The sequence below is a fragment of the Corticium candelabrum genome, chromosome 5 (genome assembly GCF_963422355.1).
Source record: "Corticium candelabrum chromosome 5, ooCorCand1.1, whole genome shotgun sequence".
Lineage (NCBI taxonomy): Eukaryota > Metazoa > Porifera > Homoscleromorpha > Homosclerophorida > Plakinidae > Corticium > Corticium candelabrum.
Genome location: NC_085089.1, coordinates 1,759,551 through 1,780,428, shown reverse-complemented (window position 1 = coordinate 1,780,428; position 20,878 = coordinate 1,759,551). Strand labels below are relative to the sequence as shown.

The window sequence follows — 20,878 nt, the reverse complement described above, 5'->3', positions numbered from 1 at the left end:
TGTCTCTTAGATATTGGTTCTCTAATAAATTGGTATCGCTAGTGTGATGTCATCAATCCGAGATGTCAATGTATCTATCCCCTTTCTCGGGCTCTTCGAGTTAACTAGCAGGTGCCAGTCATGTGCAACAGTTGTGCTGTACGTAACCTAGTCCGGCTTGCCGCGTTTTCATCATTCCCTGATGTTCAATCTTTGGCGAGACTCGTCACGAGTCTACTTTAGTACTACTAGTAGTGCTTCTTCATTGTTGTAAATAAACGTTGGTCTGTCAGCAGATAAACAATATACGCTTAATTAAAAATTACGAATTGTAAATTATATTATCGATCCACTGGACCGGATTATAAGTGGTCTAGGTGAGGCTAGCTCTCTTTACATTACTTTGTCTAGAAGATGATGTCAAGAGGTTAGAGCAGACACTTTCTTATTTCCTAAAGGCCAAATATTATGTCATGTCAATGCTAGATGTTATGATTTTGTGTGAGACGAGAAGTTATTCGTTCCAATTCTTGCAGCCGAGCCGCAGCAAGGATGCTCTAGCTAGGCACATAGCAGAACAAAGACGCATACTTCTTGAATTCGGGTAGCTAAAACAACATGTGGGAAATGAATACCAGCTTTGCAGTAGTCTGGTTTGACATCTAATATGTTGCAGAGTCTTTGCTAGTTCCTCAATTGAACTTGTTAGGACTGTAACAATTTATGATTTATCGACATATAGAGAGAGACTCAAAATATAAGAACCGTGGTCAGTGTGAACATTCAGTACTTGCATGTTGTTGTCTTTGTTGAGGTGCCCTTGATTTAGAAAGAATGTAAATTGAAGGCTGCATTATTAATTAAATCAGTAATTAGTAAACTACTGAATGAATCGATAATTGAACAATGAATAAGCACTATGTGCTAAACCATCTGCTGCAAACTTTGGTTACAAAGCGTTCCTCCATGCACTTTGAATCTCATTACTCAGAGCCAATGAAATATTCGAGAAGTGACTTGCATGTGCGACTGTTGACAATTGATAGATGTTCGATAGCATGCAAAACACAATCACACCGACTGCCACACGAATTAAGTTCATATAACAACGAGCACATGCATGCACCGCATTTCAATTGCTCGTCCGTTTACAGAGGTGTTACTCCTCGGTTAATTAATAATATAACAAAATGTACACTTACGTGTTAGGCTAGATGTTGTATGTATTTGCATTTTTGTAGCCTCTGTACAGCTAGTCAATTGATTGTTAGATGTTGACATTGCCACGTAATTTCATCATTAGCTAAATTATATTTACACTAGTCGATTTTAAATTAATTTACTTAAATACACGATCACGTGATTTTGTAATTAGCATGTGGAAGAAATCATGAATTCTCCGGCTGCAAACGCTCTGGTTTTCTTGGTTGCTTTTACTCTACTCACGTTGTCTGGTTAGTCACATTTGTACGTGTATATACGTATTGCATGATTGTGCGGGGAAACTACAGGTCTGTATCACGTACAACGGCAAAACTGTCAAGTTAGGTGGTACGAATTTGCCGCTCTAGAATTTGTAATATCTGCAATCCCATATTATGTGTTTCTGCTGCGCGACTTGCACGCCATTGTGTTGTCTTTCACGTGACGCACCTCTTTGAGTAGCGTTGCTGTTTTGAGCTCTATAGACAAATAGAAAGCTACCTGAGAACTATATAGTCGTGGCAACTGCTGATAGTCCGTTTACAATAGCGACAGCAAACAAGAAACTAGAGATCCTAGAGCATGCCCGCGTATACCCCATGCGAACGTGTGTCATTGCGTCACATTTGATTGTGATCCATGCACACATTATCTATAGAGTGCGGTATGGGTCTCCGTAGACGGGAGATTAATCAAAAAACGTTTCCAGAAGTCCGCGCAATGGTATTAAAAAATTAAAGGCTGTAATTGAAAAACGTAACGTTACATCCTGCCTTCGGCAGTAGTCGGTACTACAACAGTCGACGTCGATTGCGTTGTAATTGAGGTAGATGTGGTGGGTTTTCTTGTTGTAGAACGATTCGTAGTGGCTGCAATAGTAGTTGACGGTGCTGTAGATGTTTGCACTAAAGATACGAAAAGTAGCAAGATCTGCAGATTTAGAAAGAATTGTAATCGTTATCTAACTTTCAGCTCTATAAATTTACTATAGTGTTGACGAAAACTCGAGGCCAGAAAAAAGCGAGTTTGGGACGAGGTTTAAGCATCCGTTGGCACAGACTATCTTCTTGAAGACCTAGCCGGTTTATCTAGACACGCTATAGCGCGTGTAGGATTGCTTGTTTTATCGTTGTAGTACAGTTTGTGAGTAGAAGTTTCAAGTTGTTCGTCAGGATGGACTCTCAGTGGAAGTAGTTGCTATCGCCGTTTCAATACGAAGAAAACGTGGAATAATGCTGAAGCTGATTGTGTCAAGAGAGGCGGACATCTCGTATCTATCGGGTCATTCAGTGAAAATACTCTGGTGTATGACATAGAAGGAAGCAACAACAGGGAGAACGTTTGGATTGGAATAAACAAAGATAGGTCAAGCAAAGTTTGGAGTGATGGTACAAATATTTCATACAAACTTTGGAATAAAGATCGGCGACGACGGCGACGCGACGACGACGACGACGACGACGAATGCGTAAGAATGCGTCGTAAAAACGGTAAATGGGACTATAAGGAGTGTGATGATGATGATGATGAGTATTACTACGTTTGTGAAACATCAGCCCCGACTACCAACCCTTCTACTACTATTGGTATAAACTTGTACTAATTATTGTATTGTAAAACAGAGAGAAATCTTGCTGTTTCCTAGTATCTTCAGTGCAAATATCTACCGCACCGTCAACCACTGTTGCAGCCACTACGTATCGTTCTACAACCAGAAATCCCACCACGTCTGCCTCAATTACAACGCAATCGACGTCAGTAGCAACGACTGTTGTATCACCGACTACTGCTGAAGGCAGCACACAGTTAGTGTTTACTACAGTTTCTAAGTCTGAATCAAGCACAACACAAGCTACTACGTCAGTACCAACAACTGAACCACAACCAACCACTGATGAAGCCAGTACACAACTGCCTACCACAACTACTATGTCTGCCTCACTTTTAACGCAATCCAGTTCAACATCAAAACCTATTTTATTGTCAAAAGGTATCACACAATTGCCTACCACCACTTTTTCGTCTGCGTCAATTGCAACGCGATCTACATCACTTGGCACAACTGTTTCACGTCCCAACACTATTGAAGTCAGCACACAACTGCCCACCACAACTATGTCTGCGTCATCCAGAAAGACTACAAGAGCAACAACCCGTATGTCAAGAACAACGACTGCTCGCGCTAATGACGCTCTTTCTACACCGATTCGTTCAACACCTTCGTTGCCTGTCTTGCCTCGTGGTTTTACAAAGGCTGTGGTCACGAAACGTAAATTCGAGTCACAAATACACACAACACAAATTTCTAGGGCCACCAATTCCTTCCAGTCAACGTCAACAAAAACTCGTGAAACAACGACGCAACCGACTGCAAATCTAAACGTGAATATAATAGCAAATGAAGCAAAATCGAGTTCTTCAAACACCACAATATACGCAGCAGTTGGTGCTGCAATTGGAGTTATTGTTTTAATCGTGTCTGTAATTTCTGTCTTTGTTTTCTGGAGAAGAAGAGCAGGAAAGTCGGATGCTAAAACAATTCGATCACATGAACATGTGGCAGGTATTCAATTGTTTTTTTTATTATTATCTGATTCTGTTCTATAATATTTAGACAAATCATATGAAAACGGTGTTGTAGTTAATTCTACAATTTCAAGGGTTTTCTTCACTAAAAGTTGGTGGGCAAATGACGTGGAACTTACAGCAATTTCATTAAATAGGAAACATAAAGAGAGCAACGCGTCAAATACAATGGATGTAAAGACATCAGACGATATGCAGTTGAATCCACTGTATAGTACCAATGCTTTGCGAAATCTGATGACTGAAAATTTTTCAATGGCTGCGTCTCGTAAAGATTCGAGATCTGGCAAGATTATTACACTCTATCAATCAGCAGATCTGTTAGAGAGACCGACGGCACGTGAGTCAGAGAACGTCATTTACAACATGTGACGTGCATGCTGCATGGGGTAGCAACTAGCAGTTACATGTGTTACGATTTTTACATCACTGTGTTAGCAATGCCGTAATATAAAACCAGTAATACTTATTCTGATTGTGTGTGTGTGTGTGTGTGTGTGTGTGTGTGTGTGTGTGTGTGTGTGTGTGTGTGTGTGTGTGCGTGTGTGTGTGTGTGTGTGTGTGTGTGTGTGCATGTGTGTGTGTGTGTGTGTGTGTGTGTGTGTGCATGTGTGTGTGTGTGTGTGTGTGTGTGTGTGTGTGTGTGTGTGTGTGTGTGTGTGTGTGTGTGTGTGTGTGTGTGTGTGTGTGTGTGTGTGTGTGTGTGTGTGTGTGTGTGTGTGTGTGTGGTCTCGCGCAACCAGCCCCTCCTTTTGATATCGACTTAGGAGTATATATGAGTACCTGCCCTTTGACTTGGGCCGTAAGCAGTATCGGTTGTGACGTAACTGTGAGACTTCGGGTGCTCACACCACAGTTGGCTTCACACGAAAGATCGCTCAATGTTATGATGCATGTCATCACTAGAAATACGATTTAAATTACAACCATTGTAATTATAAGCCATTTCTATATCAGCCACTTGAAGACATGTATTGTAATATACTAGCAGTCAAAGTGACATCCAAAGATGTAACTATATTTATAGATGGAGATATTAATATTAAATATTCAAACTATTTTAAATATTTTCACGACTAGTACAGGTTTGTATGTGCATTTTACTTCAAAAACTGCACATTTGCAGAAAAAGAGTGCATGATCAGTTATGTTCATACTTATGGGCCAATTTCAAATAATCGGAGCACTAGTGTTACATGAAGATAAAATTCAATTACTTTCAAACTTAATATTTGTGTTGAACAAATTATATCATCAATAGTAATACAATTTGAATTAGAACTATTATGATTGAAAGCCATCTCTACTAGCCACTTGAAGACATTGTAATTCATTATAGCACTTTACAGCCAAAGTGACATCCAAATAACTAGTATAGATGGGGATATTAATATCAACTATTAAAACCATTTCAAAATACTTCCACGACTAATACAATTTTTTATATGCAGTTTTACTTCAAAAACTGCACATTTGTAGAAGTAGTGATCAGATATGTCCATGCTTATTGGCCAATTTCAAATAATCGGAGCTCTGGTGTTACATGAAGATAACATTCAATTCCTTTCAAACTTAATGTTTGTGTTGAACAACTCAGACCATCAACAGAAATACAATTTGAATAAGAATTACTTTAATTAAAAACCCGTTGAGAATCACTGCACTAATGAACATTCGAAACATAAGGAAACCCAATGCAGTTGCTTTTAGCTGACTGAACAGCGTGCGAATTATCTTTCTTTACGTCAGTGGGCTGCAGTTTAATCAGTGGGCTGCAGTTTAATAAGTATTGATCTTGAACGAGAGAAATCAAGTACAGGGAGGACGCGAGCAAAGTATTAGAATTCCGAGGCACATAAAAATAGTTGTAAATTCTACTATCCGGTAAAAGTCATTATGTTTACATCATTTGGAGAGATGGATTTTTTTCTATTTCTTTCTCTTTCTTTACCCTTTTGGAAGACAAAAGCGTTCCTTTATATATATATATATATATATATATATATATATATATATATATATATATATATATACAAGCTCTAGCAATCGATGCGCATTGCACTTATGCATGATGCAGTGACGCCTATTAGACAATTAGACTGAGAGTGCACGTGTTTACTTGTATGGACAGACTAACAATCGTTGTCTAGCTAGACAGCAACCGCCCAGAGCCTGACAAGATGTGGCCAGTATTGCGTGCAGCAGCAGGATCGAGGAGGATCGAGGAGCTAGGATCGAAATGAACCAATCGGAATCAAGCTTGGAAAGCCTACCTGAACGGGAGCCTTTGTTGTAGCCATGTCTATAGGGTAATCATTCGATGCACTGAGTGCAGGCTAGAAAGCGTTCGTCTACTTTGAATCTCATTACGCAGCCAATGAATTGAGCACCAGCGTAGCGTGGTCCTTAAGTTTGGGGGCTGCTAAATCAGGCCACAAACCACGCCCATATCTCACACAAACCACGCCCATTTCTACTTTTCTACCTCGCAGTTTGTAGACATCTAAGTAAATTAGTATCAATTTTAGGTTACAAATAAACTATGGGAATGGGACTGAGTACCGTCAGTGTGCGTATAAAGGAGTGGAAACACTGTTACCGTCTGTGCCAAAAAGGTTTTCATGGCTTGCTGCGATCGTCAAAATTAAATGGCATCTCGATGACAATAGAATCTAGAAGACCAATTCAGTGCAAACGACGTTGACCAATTTTAGCATTTCGTAATCTAGCGAGCAATATAGGTCTAGCTATAGTTAGTTTTTAATTAATAGATAGAATATATTTGTGGAGAAAGTACCGTGGAGTGCAAGCCAATCATTAGGTAGCGGAGCCGCAAGAAATTCCATTCTCCTTAAGTGTCCACTACTTCTTGACACTGGTTTTATCATGCTGAAATTATGATGTGTATTGTCACAGAGATATAGTTAGCGTCGTCGTCGCTCGTCAACATACCCAGTAACTACTCTGAGATTAAGAGAACTGTCACTGTTTAGTAACTTAAAATGATAGTTTTGCTTGAAGCAAAGTGACACGCCCAAAATGTTTGGGGCTATAGACTCCCCAGCCTCCACCCCCACCCCAGTCCCCACCCCAGCCCCAACCCCACCTCATCCTCCACCCCACCTCACCCCCACCCCAGCCCTCACCCCCACCCTAGACCCACCCCAGACCCACCCCAACCTCACCCCAGACCCACCCCAACCTCACCCCAGCCCCACCCCAGTCCCACCCCAGCTCCACCCCCGACGCTACGCCGATGAATTGAGTAGGAAGGGGACTGAATACATGACTGCCAAGTAAGATGTCGACAATTAGTTAGGTAGGTATTCGATAGCATGCAAATCACGATTACACCGACTGGCACGCTAATTGACACCAGTGATAAGAATGAGCGCATGCGCTGCATTTCGATTGTCCGTTTATTATTACAGAGGTTCGACTCGAGTTAATAAAGTTACATAAATGTATACGTGCTAATTAACTAATTACCTAGATGTTGTATGTATTTAAAACAAGTAGCATTTTCTGTAGCTTCTATAAAGGCATTTGATTGTTATGCATGTGTTAACTTTGTCACGGGATTTCATAATTAGCTGCATTGCAATCACACTAATGATTAGAACTCAAGTTTTTAAATAGACGATCGTGTGAGGCATTTGATTGTTATGCATGTGTTAACTTTGTCACGAGATTTCATAATTAGCTGCATTGCAATCACATTAATGATTAGTACTCCATTCTTTAAATAGACGATGGTGTGGGGCATTTGATTGTTATGCATGTGTTAACTTTGTCACGAGATTTCATAATTAGCTGCATTGCAATCACACTAATGATTAGTACTCCATTCTTTAAATAGACGATGGTGTGGGGCATTTGATTGTTATGCATGTGTTAACTTTGTCACGAGATTTCATAATTAGCTGCATTGCAATCACACTAATGATTAGTACTCCATTCTTTAGATAGACGATGGTGTGGGGCATTTGATTGTTATGCATGTGTTAACTTTGTCACGAGCTTTCATAATTAGCTGCATTGCAATCACACTAATGATCAGAACTCTAGTCTCTAAATAGACGATCAGGTGATTGTACTGCATCTGAGAGTTAAGAGTCATGAGTCCTGCGGCAGCAAACGCTCTGGTTGTCTTGGTTGCTCTCACTCTACACACGTTGCCTGGTTAGTCACATTTGTGCATTTCTACGTATTGCATGCATGATTGTGCTGGGGAGAGTCTGTATTGCGTAGGTAGAGCGGAGATCGATTAGTTGTTACCGTTTCGCGGCTAAAAATTTGTTGCGATGTGTAAGTATTTGCAATCTTGTACTAGTGATCTATATAGACATGTGTTTCTGCTGCGACTTGCAAGATTGCGCTTCACGTGATGTACCCCTTTGAGCTTTCAACCAGTAGAAAGCTACTCGAGAGCTGCTCGTTGCAACTGCTGATAGTTTGCTAGCAAATTGCGACCACAAACAAGAAACTTTAGAGATCCTAGAGACATGCACGTATACCCGTGTGCATGCACTGAATCTGATTGTCTAGGCATGCACAGACTATAAATAGTTCTTTTCAAGTCTTCTATTGTATGAGTTGTCCTTCTCCGTATATAGATTACGCGCAAACACAACGTTTGCAAACGCCGCGCAGCAGTTTTCGAGAGAAACAAAGCTGTAACGTGTCTATCGGCTGTAAGTCTTACCGAGAACAAGAGGATAGTCTCGAGTCGATATAGCCAACGCATCCCCAACCTTGTTCAATACTGGCCTTCGAATTAAGTTTTTGGCTAAGCACCATGCAGTACGTTCCTAGATAGAGGGCTCTTCTAAGTCTATTTTCAAGATTTAATTGATGGCGATTACACCTCTCTCTGACGCCTACATCTCTATAATGTGTCGGTTTCTTGTGGAACAATGACACCAACGACAGAAACGATTACCTTATTTCCTATGCACATGCATGCGCACTGATTAGCGCTAGATCAGAAAACATTTCGTGTAGGATTGGTTGTTTCACCGTTGTAACACAATTTGTGAGTAGAAGTTTCAAGTTGTTCGTCAGGATGGACTCTCAGTGGAAGTAGTTGCTATCGCCGTTTCAATACGAAGAAAACGTGGGATAATGCTGAAGCTGATTGTGTCAATAGAGGCGGACATCTCGTATCTATCGGGTCATTCAGTGAAAATACTCTGGTGTATGACATAGAAGGAAGCAACAACAGGGAGAACGTTTGGATTGGAATAAACAAAGATAGGTCAAGCAAATTTTGGAGTGATGGTACAAATATTTCATACAAACGTTGGGATAACGATGATCGACGACGACGACGACGCGACGACGACGAATGCGTAATAATGCGTGGTAAAAACGGTAAATGGGACTATAAGGAGTGTGATGATGATGATGATGAGTATTACTACGTTTGTGAAACATCAGCCCCGACTACCAACCCTCCTACTACTATTGGTATAAACTTGTACTAATTATTGTATTGTAAAGTAGAGAGAAATCTTGCTGTTTCCTAGTATCTTCAGTGCAAATATCTACCGCACCGTCAACCACTGTTGCAGCCACTACGGATCGTTCTACAACCAGAAATCCCACCACGTCTGCCTCAATTACAACGCAATCGACGTCAGTAGCAACGACAGTTGTATCACCGACTACTGCTGAAGGCAGCACACAGTTAGTGTTTACTACAGTTTCCACGTCTGCTCCGATTACAACGCAATCTACGTCAGCACCAACAACCGTATCATTGTCAACTACTGCTGAAGGCAGCACACAATTGCCTACCACCACTTCTACGTCTGCTTCAATTACAACGCAATCAGCGCCAACAACTGTATCATTATCAACTACTGCTGAAGGCAACACACAATTACCGACCAGAGTTTCTAAGTCTGAATCCAGTAGAGCACAAGCAACTACGTCAGTATCAACAACTACCTCACGACCAACTACTGCTGAACCCAGTACACGACTGCCTACCACAACTACCCTGTCTGCGTCACTTTCAACACAATCCGGTTCAACATCAAAACCTATTTCAACTACTGTGGAAGGTATCACACAATCGCCTACCACCACTTCTCCGTCTGTATCAATTGCAACTACATCAGTGCCCACAACCGTTTCACGTCCAAACACTATTGAAGTCAGTACACAATCCAGAGAGGCTACAAGATCAACAACCCGTATGTCAAGAACAACGACTGCTCGCGCTGGTGACGCTCTTTCTACACCGATTCGTTCAACAACTTTGTTCCCTGTCTTGCCTCGTCGTTCTACAGAGGCTATGGTCACGGAACGTAAATTCACGTCACAAATACACGCAACACAAATTTCTAGGGTCAGCAATTCCATCCAGTCAACGTTAGCCACAACTCGTGAAACAACTACACAACCGACTGCAAATCTAAACGTGAATATAATAGCAAATGAAGCAAAATCGAGTTCTTCAAATACCACAATGTACGCAGCAGTTGCTGCTACAATTGGAGTTATTGTTTTAATCGTGTCTGTAATTCTTGCTCTTCTCTTCTGGAGAAGAAAAGCAAGCAAGATGGAGTCCGAGACATTTAACTCACATTTGGCAGGTAGCTGCATGATTGACGATTTCACTCTAATGTTTATGAAATCAATGTTTTCATTTTATTTTCACCTTAGAAAGACCATACGCAGGCAGCGTGGTTGCGAATACTACAAAGTCACATGCTCACTTTACTAAACGCGGATCAGCAATGGACGTAAGTGTCTACTGTGATCCTACAACAGCAATGATGAAGAAACCAACAAGAGCATCAACCCAGAATGCAAGTAGCTCTGTTCATAAAGGTACAACGACAGGCGCTCATTTTACTAAACAGGGATCATCAATGGACGTAGAAGTATACTGTGATCCTACCACTTCAATGATGAGGAAACCAAGACGAGCATCAACTCCAAATGCAGACAGCATTGTTCATGGAGGCACGACAGTAGGCGTCCAGTCTACTAAGCGCGGATTAACAACGGACGTGGACGAATATTGTGAGCCTACAACAGCAATGATAAAGAAACCAACACAAACGCCAACTGATTTGCTTGAAGGTGAGGATGGATATCTAGCCTGCGCTCTTATAGAAAAATTTACAAAAGAGAGACAAGAGAAAATGCCACTTGGTTTCTCGAATATGTCATATGACACGCAGATTGGGTTGCTTGTTCCAGATGACATCCCAAAGAAGCTAAACGTTAGCATCTCGATTAGTGTATACGATACGGTGTAAGCGATAATAAAATTTACATTCACAGATATCTACAACTTCACCGAGTGCAAGCAATGATAATGATGATGAATATTGGGAACCAGCCTCCACGGAACGGGAACTTTACGGTCAACTCGAAGGACGGCGATTTAGAAAGATCGATAGAAATGACGTCACCAACAGGAAGACGATCGGATCAGGGTAAACAAGTGATTAACATAAAAGAGAACGTTGAAATGACATTAAAACTGCATGTTTGTGCGCAGAGAATTTGGCGTTGTAGAGAAAGCAGTGTGGAAAGTGGTAAGCTTGATCTAATTTGATAAAATTCATGTCGTACGTGAGTGTGTTAGCTAAATCAATTGACCCTAGAATGATAGAGAAAAGCTGGCTGTGGCTGTCAAGACTCTGACAAATGAAGCCAATGCCAATGACCGCGTCAAATTTCTTCGTGAAGCAGCAATTAATGGTCAATTTCATCATCAGAACGTCGTTCGTCTTCATGGCGTTGTGACCGTTGGATTTCCAGTATTAAATCTTACTGATGGTCTTATAAAATATTTATTAATACAATATTTATTTGTGTAGACAATGTTAGTTTTGGAATACATGGAAAATGGTGATCTCAAGCAATATCTTGAACAACAGAGATTGAAGTACGCAGCAAGTGTGGCGTGGAAATCTTATGTCACGTTGTCTATCTATTTGTTTTGTTTTGATAGGCGTAGCGGACAGTGTTGCCTTTCGAGCTTTAGCAAAACCTTACTGAAAATGTGTCGTGATATCGCAAATGGAATGGAATATTTTGCACGGAAGTCTTTCATTCACAGAGTAAGTGCATGTTAACAACAATAACGTTAAAATCAACTTACGTTAAATAACATTTTTGTTTCTACATGTAGGATTTGGCTGCAAGAAACATTTTGCTGAACTCAGAGCTGACTTGCAAGGTACATAAACATTAACTAAAATTATCTAATTAATAGAATTTTAAGTTATGTTGACGACTAGATTGCAGACTTTGGCATGACACGCGACGTGTCTGACGACAACTACTACGTGACAAAAGGCGGGAAAGTCCCAATAAGATGGTGTGCTCTTGAGGTATAAATCAATTGTATGATACTTGGTGGGTGAAGTAATGCGTTTTGCTGTCTTTTTATCAGACTTTGAATTATAAACGATATTCGTCTGCCAGTGACGTGTGGAGCTATGGAGTTGTCCTCTACGAAGTGTGGTCAGTGGGTCAACGTCCTTACGGTGTAATGAAAAACAACGAGGTGACTATACGTAGCTAAGCAATCGCAAGATTACTTTTACAAATAGCAGGTATTTATCTATATGACTGTTTTACTGCGCAGTTGATGAAGAAGATAGCGAATGGGTATCGCCTTCCTCCCCCTCCGGGATGTTCTCGTTTCCTTTATCATCTCATGATTGATTGTTGGTGAGTGTACAGACATATATAGATCCTGGTTGTGCAATACTACTGTGTTGTATGTTGCCAGGAATCCTGATCGCTATGAAAGACCGAGTTTTGGAAACATTGTGCAGAGGCTTCGGGAAGCTGACGAGTTTCTTTTGACTAACAGAAAAGAAGAGGAGGCAATTAAAGGAAAACTCGGAGACAGGTTGGACGTGTCAGAAAACTGCTACACAGACTTGCAACACGTTTATGCAAAATACTGAATGTGAAACTGGTGCGCAATGTGTGAAAATATTGCAAAATTTTGCTATTTTAGCTAATTAGCTGGCTGATTAATGGGCACCAAAACTAGTTACTGCACTATTGGTATTGTATCTACAATTGGACATTATCAAGTTGAATGAATTGTATGTTTGTAGCTTGACGATTAGCTTGATGTTTGCTAGAAAAATTGCATTTCAAGACAACCTATTACAACATAAATGTTTTGTATTTAACATTGGTACAGTACCCGAGTCTGCGTATGGGTTTAGCTTACACGGAGAAGTGGTACCGCATACGGGACCATTAGTACCGCATACGGGACTATTGGTACCACATACGGGATCGTTTGCACCACATACGGGATTGTCTGCACCACATACAGGACGTTTTGTATTGTTTTTGTAGAACATACACGAACTTATACGGTGTTTTTCAAACCTCTGCATCACAGTAGATGTAAAGGAGTCCAAGATGGAACAAGCAACTTTGGATCGATCGAAAGCGAACATGCACAGCTAAGCGCGGGCGTTTCGTTCAATCCTCCCGAACTCCTTCCCCCGTCTACGGGCCTGATATTTACCTGCTCTATGTGGTGTAAGCAAGGCTAACTTTCTTTACATTATTGTGTTTTAAGAGATGACGTGAACAGGTGAAGAGCTGACACATTTTGTTTTATTGATTACGGCTAAATATTATTTTACGTCAAGGTCATAAATTTTGTGTGAGACCAGAAGTTATTTATTGAATCTTTTTACAGCCTTAGCAGGGACGCTCTAGACATATAGCAAAACAGTTATACGTATGCCTCTTCAACTCAAGTAGCTAAAACAACACGTGAGAAATAAATGAACTACGAGATAGTCTGGTTTGACATCTAGTGTTGCTGACAAAGCCTTTGCTAATTTTTCAATTAATTAATTAAACTTATTACGACTGTAAAAATTTATTATTTATCGACATAAAATTAAAAAAATATATTTAGATTTGTGGTCAGCGTGAACATTTTAGTTCTAATTAGATGTGAACAGTCAGTACTTGTTGTCTCCAGAATATATTTGTCTTTGTTGATGTGCCCTTGATCTACTAGGTGTAAGACGTCAGTACTAAGAATTTTCAGTACTAATGTACCTCAGACGTCAATGTCAATTAAGGGCTGCGTTATTAAATCAGAAATTAGTAAATTGCTAATTAATAGTTAAACAATGAAGAAGCACTAACGTGCTAAACCATCTGCTACCAGAACTAGGTTACAAAGCGTTCATCCACCTTGAGCGTGAGAAGGGGGCTGGACACATTGACTGATACGTGTGATTGTCGACATTTGATAGCTATAGATAGCATGCAAATTATCATCACACCGACTCACTGCCAAGGAGTAGGCGTAGCAACCGCGGTGGCCACGGGGGCATGGCTCTACTAATTAGCAGTCTATGGTCACTATACATAACTACAATAGATAATCGTGAAAACGAGCTACAAGTGGAAGAAAACGAGGAGCTGCAATAGACAACAACACGAAAGCTACATCTACTTTAATAATAAATAATTGTCAGCTAGCATGGCATGTGTCTGCCAGTTTTAGTTACTAAACCTCTCTAGTTTACTAAACCTCTCTAGTGACGTAAGTGCAAAGTGAATGTGCGACACTTGGTCGACAGAGGTAACATTCAAGTTAGACAATGCCTTTACAGCGCATGGAGGCTGGGCCCTCGCAACCTAAATGCCATTTTCTTCGCCTCGCCTCTGGACTGGCACACTAACTTAGCACCAGCGATAACAATAAGCGCATGCGCTCTGTTTTAATTGTCCATCCGTTTACAGAGGTATTGCTGTAACCCTCCAAGGGTTAATAACGTTTACATAAAATGTACACTACATGTTATGTCGTATGTATCTAGAACAAGTAGCATACTTCTGTGTACGTGTATTGTTGTGTTGACATTGTCACGGGATACTATCACTAGCTGCATGACATTTACACTAATCGATTCTTTAAATAAACGATCGCGTGCATATGAGACGCCTCAGGGAGGAGTCATGAATCCTGCAGCAGCAAACGCACTGGTTCTCTTGGTTGCTCTAACTCTACACACGTTGTCTGGTTAGTCACATTTGTGCATGCCTACGCATTGCATGACTGTGCTGAGAAACTGTCGGTCTGTATTACGTGCAGCGGAGATCCAAGCTGGTGTTACGATCTAGGGGCTAGAGAATTTGTTGCGATGTTTAGTAGTAGCAATCCCGTAATATCGAGCAACCGCGTGTGTTTCTGCTGCGACTTACACGATTGCGCAGTTTTCTTCACGTGATCCCTTGAGTAGCGCCGCTGTTTTGAGCTTTCAACAAGTAGAAAGCTACTTGAGAGCTTCTCGTTGCAACTGCATGCTGATAGTTAGTTTATATAAAGCAAGAAACTAGAGCTCGTAGAGCACGTACCCCGTGCGCTTGATTGTCTATGCATAGACTAGCTCTCCCGTGCATTTATGCTTGGGTGCATGTGTCTTCCTAGTCTAGCTTCGTTAACCAACGCATGCCCAAACCTAGCTTGTCCAAACGGGTCTTCGTAAGTACCAGTAAATCTAGAAAGCTTTATTTCCAGTGTTTTGATGGCGACTATACTCTCTCTGACGCCTGATATTAAAAATGCATGTGATGCGTCGATTTCTTTGTGAACAACGACACTAGCAACAAACCCGATTACTATAAATTCCTTTGCACAAGAGCAAGGAGTAACAAGTAACGCTTAGAAGACATCTGTGTAGAACTAGTTGTTTCATCGTTGTAATACAATTTGTGTGTAGAAGTTTCAAGTTGTTCGTTAGGATGGGTTCTCAGTGGAAGTAGCTGCTATCGCCGTTTTAATTCGAAGAAAACGTGGGATGATGCTAAAGCTGCTTGTTTCAATGAATGCGGATATCTCGTAACTATCGAATCAGGCAGTGAAAATACTGTGGTGTATGACATAGAAGGAAACAACAACAGGGAGAACGTATGGATTGGATTGAATAAGAAAACGGGAGACATCGTTTGGAGTGATGGTACAGCTCTAACATACAAAAATTGGCACAACAAACTTAACAACAAATATGATTGCGTACGAATGCGTAAAAACAGTGAGTGGGATTATAAGGACTGTACTGATGATTATTACTACGTTTGTGAAAGACCAGTCCCGACTACTAACACTTCTACTACTATTGGTATGAACTCGTACTAATTATTGTATTGTAAAGTATAGAGAAATCTTGCTGCTTTCTAGTATCTTCAGTGCAAACACCTACCGTACCGTCAACCACTGTTGCAGCCACTACGAATCGTTCTACAACCAGAAATCCCACCACGTCTGCCTCAATTACAACGCAATCGACGTCAGTAGCAACGACAGTTGTATCACCGACTACTGCTAAAGGCAGCACACAGTTAGTGTCTACTACAGTTTTTTACGTCTGCTCCAATTACAACGCAATCTACATCAGCACCAACTACTGTATCATTGTCAACTACTGCTCAAGGCAGCACACAGTTAGTGTCTATTACAGTTTCTAAGTCTGAATCAAGTACAACAAAAGCTACTACGTCAATACCAACAACTACCTCACAACGAACTACTGCTGAAGTCAGTACACAACTGCCTACCACAACTGCTATGTCTGCGTCACTTTCAACGGGATCCGGTTCAACATCAAAATCTATTTCAGTGTCAACTACTGCTGAAGGTATCTCACAACTGCCTACCACAGTGCCCATAACTGCTTCACGTCTAAAAACTATCGAAGTCAGCACACACTGCCCATCACGACTTCTACGCTTGCGTCATCCAGAAAGGCTACAAGAGCAACAACCCGTATGTCAAGAGCAACGACTGCTCATGCTAATGACGCTTTTTCTACACCGATTCGTTCAACACCTTTGCTGACTGTCTTGCCTCGTGGTTCTACCAATGCTATGGTCACGAAACGTAAATTCACGTCACAAATACACACAACACAAATTTCTAGCGCCAATAATTCCGTCCAGTCAACGTCAGCCACAACTCGTAAAACAACGACACAACCGATTGCAAATTCAGACGTGACTGTAATAGCAAATGAAGGAAAATCGAGTTCTTCGAACACCATAATGTACGCAGCAGTTGCTGCTGCAATTGGAGTCATTGTTTTAATCGTGTTTGTAATTTCTGCTTTTCTCTTCCGGATACGAAAAGCAAGCAAGCTGGAGTCCGAGACATTTAACTCACATTTGGCAGGTGGCTAATTGATGATTTTATTAATTAATAATTAATATTGTGATTCTATTTTCATCTTAGGAAGACCATACGCACGCAGCGTTGTTGATAATTCTACAAACTCACATGCTCACTTTGCTAAACGCGGATCAGCAATGAACGTAACTGTCTATTGTGATCCTACAACATCAATGATGAGGAAACCAACACGAGCATCATCTCAAAGTGCAAACGGTGTAATGACAGGCGCTCATTTTACTAAACAGGAATCAGCAATGAACGTAGAAGTATGCTGTGATCCTACCCTATCAATGATGAGAAACCCAACACAAAGACCAACTGATGTGATTGAAGATGAGGAGGGATACTCATCCTGCGCTCTTGTAGACACATTTCAAAGAGGGAGAAAAGAGAAAATGCATCTTGGTTTTTCGAATAAGTTATTTGACACGCAGGTTGAGTTGCCCGCTCCCGAGGCAAAGGCAACGCTAAAGAAGCAAAACGTTAGCAGCTCGACTAGATTAGTCGTGTATACTTTACATGTTAAATTTACGTTCACAGGTATACACAACGTCACCGTGTGCAAATGCAAACTACGATAATAGTAATGATCAGTACTGGGAACCGGCTTCCACGGAATGGGAACTTTACAGTCAACTTGAACAGCGGCAATACAGAAAGATCGACAGAAGTGACGTCACCGACAGGAAAGCGATTGGATCAGGGTAAACAATTGACAAACTAGGCAATTTTAAAATAACAGTAAAACTGCATTGTTTGTGCGCAGGGAATTTGGCGTTGTAGAGAAAGTAGTGTGGAAAGTGGTAAGCTTTGATCGAATTTTGATAGAATCAATGTCGTACGAGTGTAATACCAATTGACCTTAGCATGATGGAAGGAAGCTGGCAGTCGCGGTCAAGACTCTGGCAAATGAAGCCAATGCTGATGACCGCGTCAAATTTCTTCGTGAGGCAGCAATTAATGGTCAATTTCTCCATCAAAATGTCGTTCGTCTCTATGGCGTCGTCACCGTTGGATCTCCGGTAACATACTAAATGTTTTGTATAGTATTTATTAATACATTATTTATTTCTATAGATACTTTTGGTTTCGGAATACATGGAAAATGGTGATCTCAGCACTACCTTGAGGAACAGAGACCAGAGTATGCAGCAAGTGTGGCGTGAATATCTTGTGTCACATGATCTAGTTGTTGTTTTTGATAGGCGTAGCGGACAGTGTTGCCTTTTGGACTTTAACAGAACCTTACTGAAAATGTGTCGTGATATCGCAAGTGGAATGGAATATTTTTCACGCAAGTAGTTTGTTCACAGAGTAAGTGCCAAAACAATTAAAACTTTAAAATCATCACAAATAACATTTTTGTTTCTACATGTAGGATTTGGCTGCAAGAAACATTTTGGTGAACAAAGAGCTGACTTGCAAGGTACATAAATATCAACTACACTTATCTAATAGAATTTCTAAGTTATGTTGACGTGTAGATTGCAGATTTTGGCATGGCACGCGACGTCTCTGACGACAGCTGCTACACGACAAAAGGCGGGAAAGTCCCAATAAGATGGTGTGCTCTTGAGGTATAAATAGGTAAATGTTATTGGTGGATAAACTAAAGCGTTTGCTGTCTGCTTCTGAACAGGCTTTGAATTATAACCAATATTCGTCTGCCAGCGACGTGTGGAGCTATGGAATTGTCCTCTTTGAAGTGTGGACATTGGCACTACGTCCTTACAATCGCATGACAAACAACAAGGTTGCTATTTGTAGTTATAAGCAATTGCAAAATATTTTTTACAAATAACAGTTATAATTATGTAATCCGAATGACTGTTTTACGGCACAGGTGATAAATAGGGTTGACCTTGGATATCGCCTTCCTCCCCCTCCAGGATGCTCTCGTTCTCTTTATCATCTCATGATTGACTGTTGGTGAGTGTACAGACATAATATGTAGGTCCTGGTTGTGTAATTGCTACTATACGTTCTCTGCGGTCAGGCATCCTTACTCCGATGAAAGACCGAGTTTTGGAAACATCGTGCAGAGGCTTCGAGTGTCTGACGAATTTCTTTTGAATAACAGAAAAGAAGAGGAAGGGATTGAAGGTAAACTCGGAGACAAGCTGGACGTGTCAGAAAACTGCTACACAGACTTGCAACACATCTATACAAAATATTTATTGTGAAACATCGTATATATTATAAACTGGTACGCAATGTGTAAATAAATCTTGTAAAATTTTGCTATTCTATTCTAGCTATCTGAGTGATGGTTGCTAAAACTAGTTATTGCACTATTGGTATTGTATCTACAATTGGACGTTGTCAAGTTCAATAAATTGTATGTTTAGTTTGCTGCAATTAGCTTGATGTTTACAATCGCTATAAGTTTTTGTATTTTATGACAACCTTTTCGACATCTCTATTTATTTTTATAAAAAGCGATTTTAATTTAAGAATAATTGCACAATCACGTGATTATATAATTAGTTCGTGTGCCGGTTGATGTAGTTAGATAGTCACGTGATTTTGGAGCGTGTCAGACGTGTCATGTTCTTTGGTACGTCAAACGTGTTATTTCTGTTGATTTCTCTTTCTGTTCAAGCGTCGTATGGTCAGTCAAAGTTGTGTGTACTTTGGTAACACTGTTACGGTCAACACTCAACTGTCCACCACAACTCCTTCGTGCACGTCATCGAGAGAGGCTACAAGATCGACAACTGATATGTCAACAACACCGACTGCTCGCGTTAACGACCCTCTTTCTACACCGATTGTCTCCATAGTTATGTCTGTTTTGCCTCGTGATTCTACAAAAGCGATGGTCGCAAAATCTGCATTCACGTCACTAATTCACACAACACAAACCTTTAGCTCCAGCAGTTCCAGACAAACAACTGCAACAAGTCGTAGGGCAACGACACTAATGACACCAGACTTGGATACAATAGCTCATGAAACAAAATCGAGTCCTTCAAACCATACAATATACGCAGCAGTTGCTGCTGCAATCGGAGTTCTTGTTGTAATCGTGTCCATAATCTTCGTATTTATCGTCCGAAGAAGAAAAGCAAGAAATTAGGATTCTGAAAACAATTGATCACATTCGGCAGGTGACTTTGGCTTTCACGTATAACTTACATAAAAATCATATGCAAGCAGTATTTCTACAATTTCAGCCGATTTTAGAGGTACAGCGCAACTTTTCCTGCAAATAGGAGACATGAAAATAGCAACAATTTGTGCAATGAAAGTACTTCTATATCGCAAATTGGAGCTACTTAAGGTGTATAAATGGTACTTGTTGTCGTTCTAGAAATATTGAATGAAAGAAAGAAAAAGGATCTTCACTCAATGGATGTAAAACATCAGACAATCTGCAGTTGAATCCACTCTATAGCGACATGGCGTTGCAACATCGGATGACTAAAAATCTTGCAATGGCTGCGTCTCATAAAGATTCTAGAGCTGACAAGATAAATGTACTTTATAAATCATCAGATCAGCAAGAAAAAAACTGCAGCACGTGAGTCAGAAAACGTCATTTACAACACGTGACAGATGGAAGGCTGCATGCAATAACAATTATATACCAAGTACGGTATTATGATTTCAACGTATATTAATTACCGTGTAAGAATTGTGTACAGTCAATAATATTTATTCTGATTTTTTAACATTACCCATTAATTAATATTAGTGATATGCTTAGGCACCAGATTTGTGTGCTTGCTGGACTGCCACAACACGATTTCTTTCATCAACCGCCATTATTATTGCTACGCCACTCTAATCCGTTCCAAGTTTCAGACGTTAGGTTTTTATGCGAGTATGTATTACCTCGATTTCAGGATAATTTATGCGAGCATGCGAAACAATGTGACGAGGCCTTCTTCGTCCGCACATCAACGCCTGGGTACGAGG

The 20,878-nt window shown here is 40.6% G+C and overlaps 4 protein-coding genes across 4 annotated transcripts; all 4 read left to right on the top strand.

Moving 5' to 3' along the window:
* Nucleotides 1-1,367: 1,367 nt before the first annotated feature.
* LOC134180175 (hepatitis A virus cellular receptor 1-like) lies at nucleotides 1,368-4,222 on the top strand. Its single transcript, XM_062647268.1, has 4 exons — nucleotides 1,368-1,433; nucleotides 2,334-2,768; nucleotides 2,828-3,745; nucleotides 3,797-4,222. The coding sequence occupies exons 1-4, from the start codon at nucleotides 1,370-1,372 to the stop codon at nucleotides 4,138-4,140; spliced, it is 1,761 nt and encodes a 586-aa protein (XP_062503252.1). The 5' UTR covers nucleotides 1,368-1,369; the 3' UTR covers nucleotides 4,141-4,222.
* Nucleotides 4,223-7,886: 3,664 nt separating this feature from the next.
* Nucleotides 7,887-12,919, top strand: LOC134179265 (uncharacterized). The gene is made up of 14 exons (XM_062646123.1): nucleotides 7,887-7,950; nucleotides 8,812-9,237; nucleotides 9,297-10,370; nucleotides 10,441-11,006; nucleotides 11,068-11,222; nucleotides 11,288-11,324; nucleotides 11,394-11,549; nucleotides 11,610-11,677; nucleotides 11,744-11,852; nucleotides 11,924-11,971; nucleotides 12,033-12,125; nucleotides 12,188-12,301; nucleotides 12,383-12,468; nucleotides 12,530-12,919. Exons 1-14 carry the CDS (start codon nucleotides 7,887-7,889, stop codon nucleotides 12,708-12,710), a joined length of 3,177 nt encoding a protein of 1,058 aa, XP_062502107.1. The 3' UTR covers nucleotides 12,711-12,919.
* Nucleotides 12,920-14,592: 1,673 nt separating this feature from the next.
* On the top strand, nucleotides 14,593-16,271 carry LOC134179263 (macrophage mannose receptor 1-like). Its single transcript, XM_062646122.1, has 4 exons — nucleotides 14,593-14,597; nucleotides 14,676-14,812; nucleotides 15,513-15,911; nucleotides 15,971-16,271. Exons 1-4 carry the CDS (start codon nucleotides 14,593-14,595, stop codon nucleotides 16,255-16,257), a joined length of 828 nt encoding a protein of 275 aa, XP_062502106.1. The 3' UTR covers nucleotides 16,258-16,271.
* A 189-nt stretch (nucleotides 16,272-16,460) lies between these two features.
* Nucleotides 16,461-19,281, top strand: LOC134179262 (uncharacterized). The gene is given in 11 exon segments (XM_062646121.1): nucleotides 16,461-16,957; nucleotides 17,018-17,439; nucleotides 17,498-17,661; nucleotides 17,724-17,760; nucleotides 17,824-17,979; nucleotides 18,035-18,271; nucleotides 18,336-18,383; nucleotides 18,442-18,534; nucleotides 18,597-18,710; nucleotides 18,801-18,886; nucleotides 18,954-19,281. Coding segments are annotated over 11 exon segments (1,944 nt in total). The 5' UTR covers nucleotides 16,461-16,557; the 3' UTR covers nucleotides 19,141-19,281.
* The last annotated feature ends 1,597 nt before the right edge of the window (nucleotides 19,282-20,878 follow it).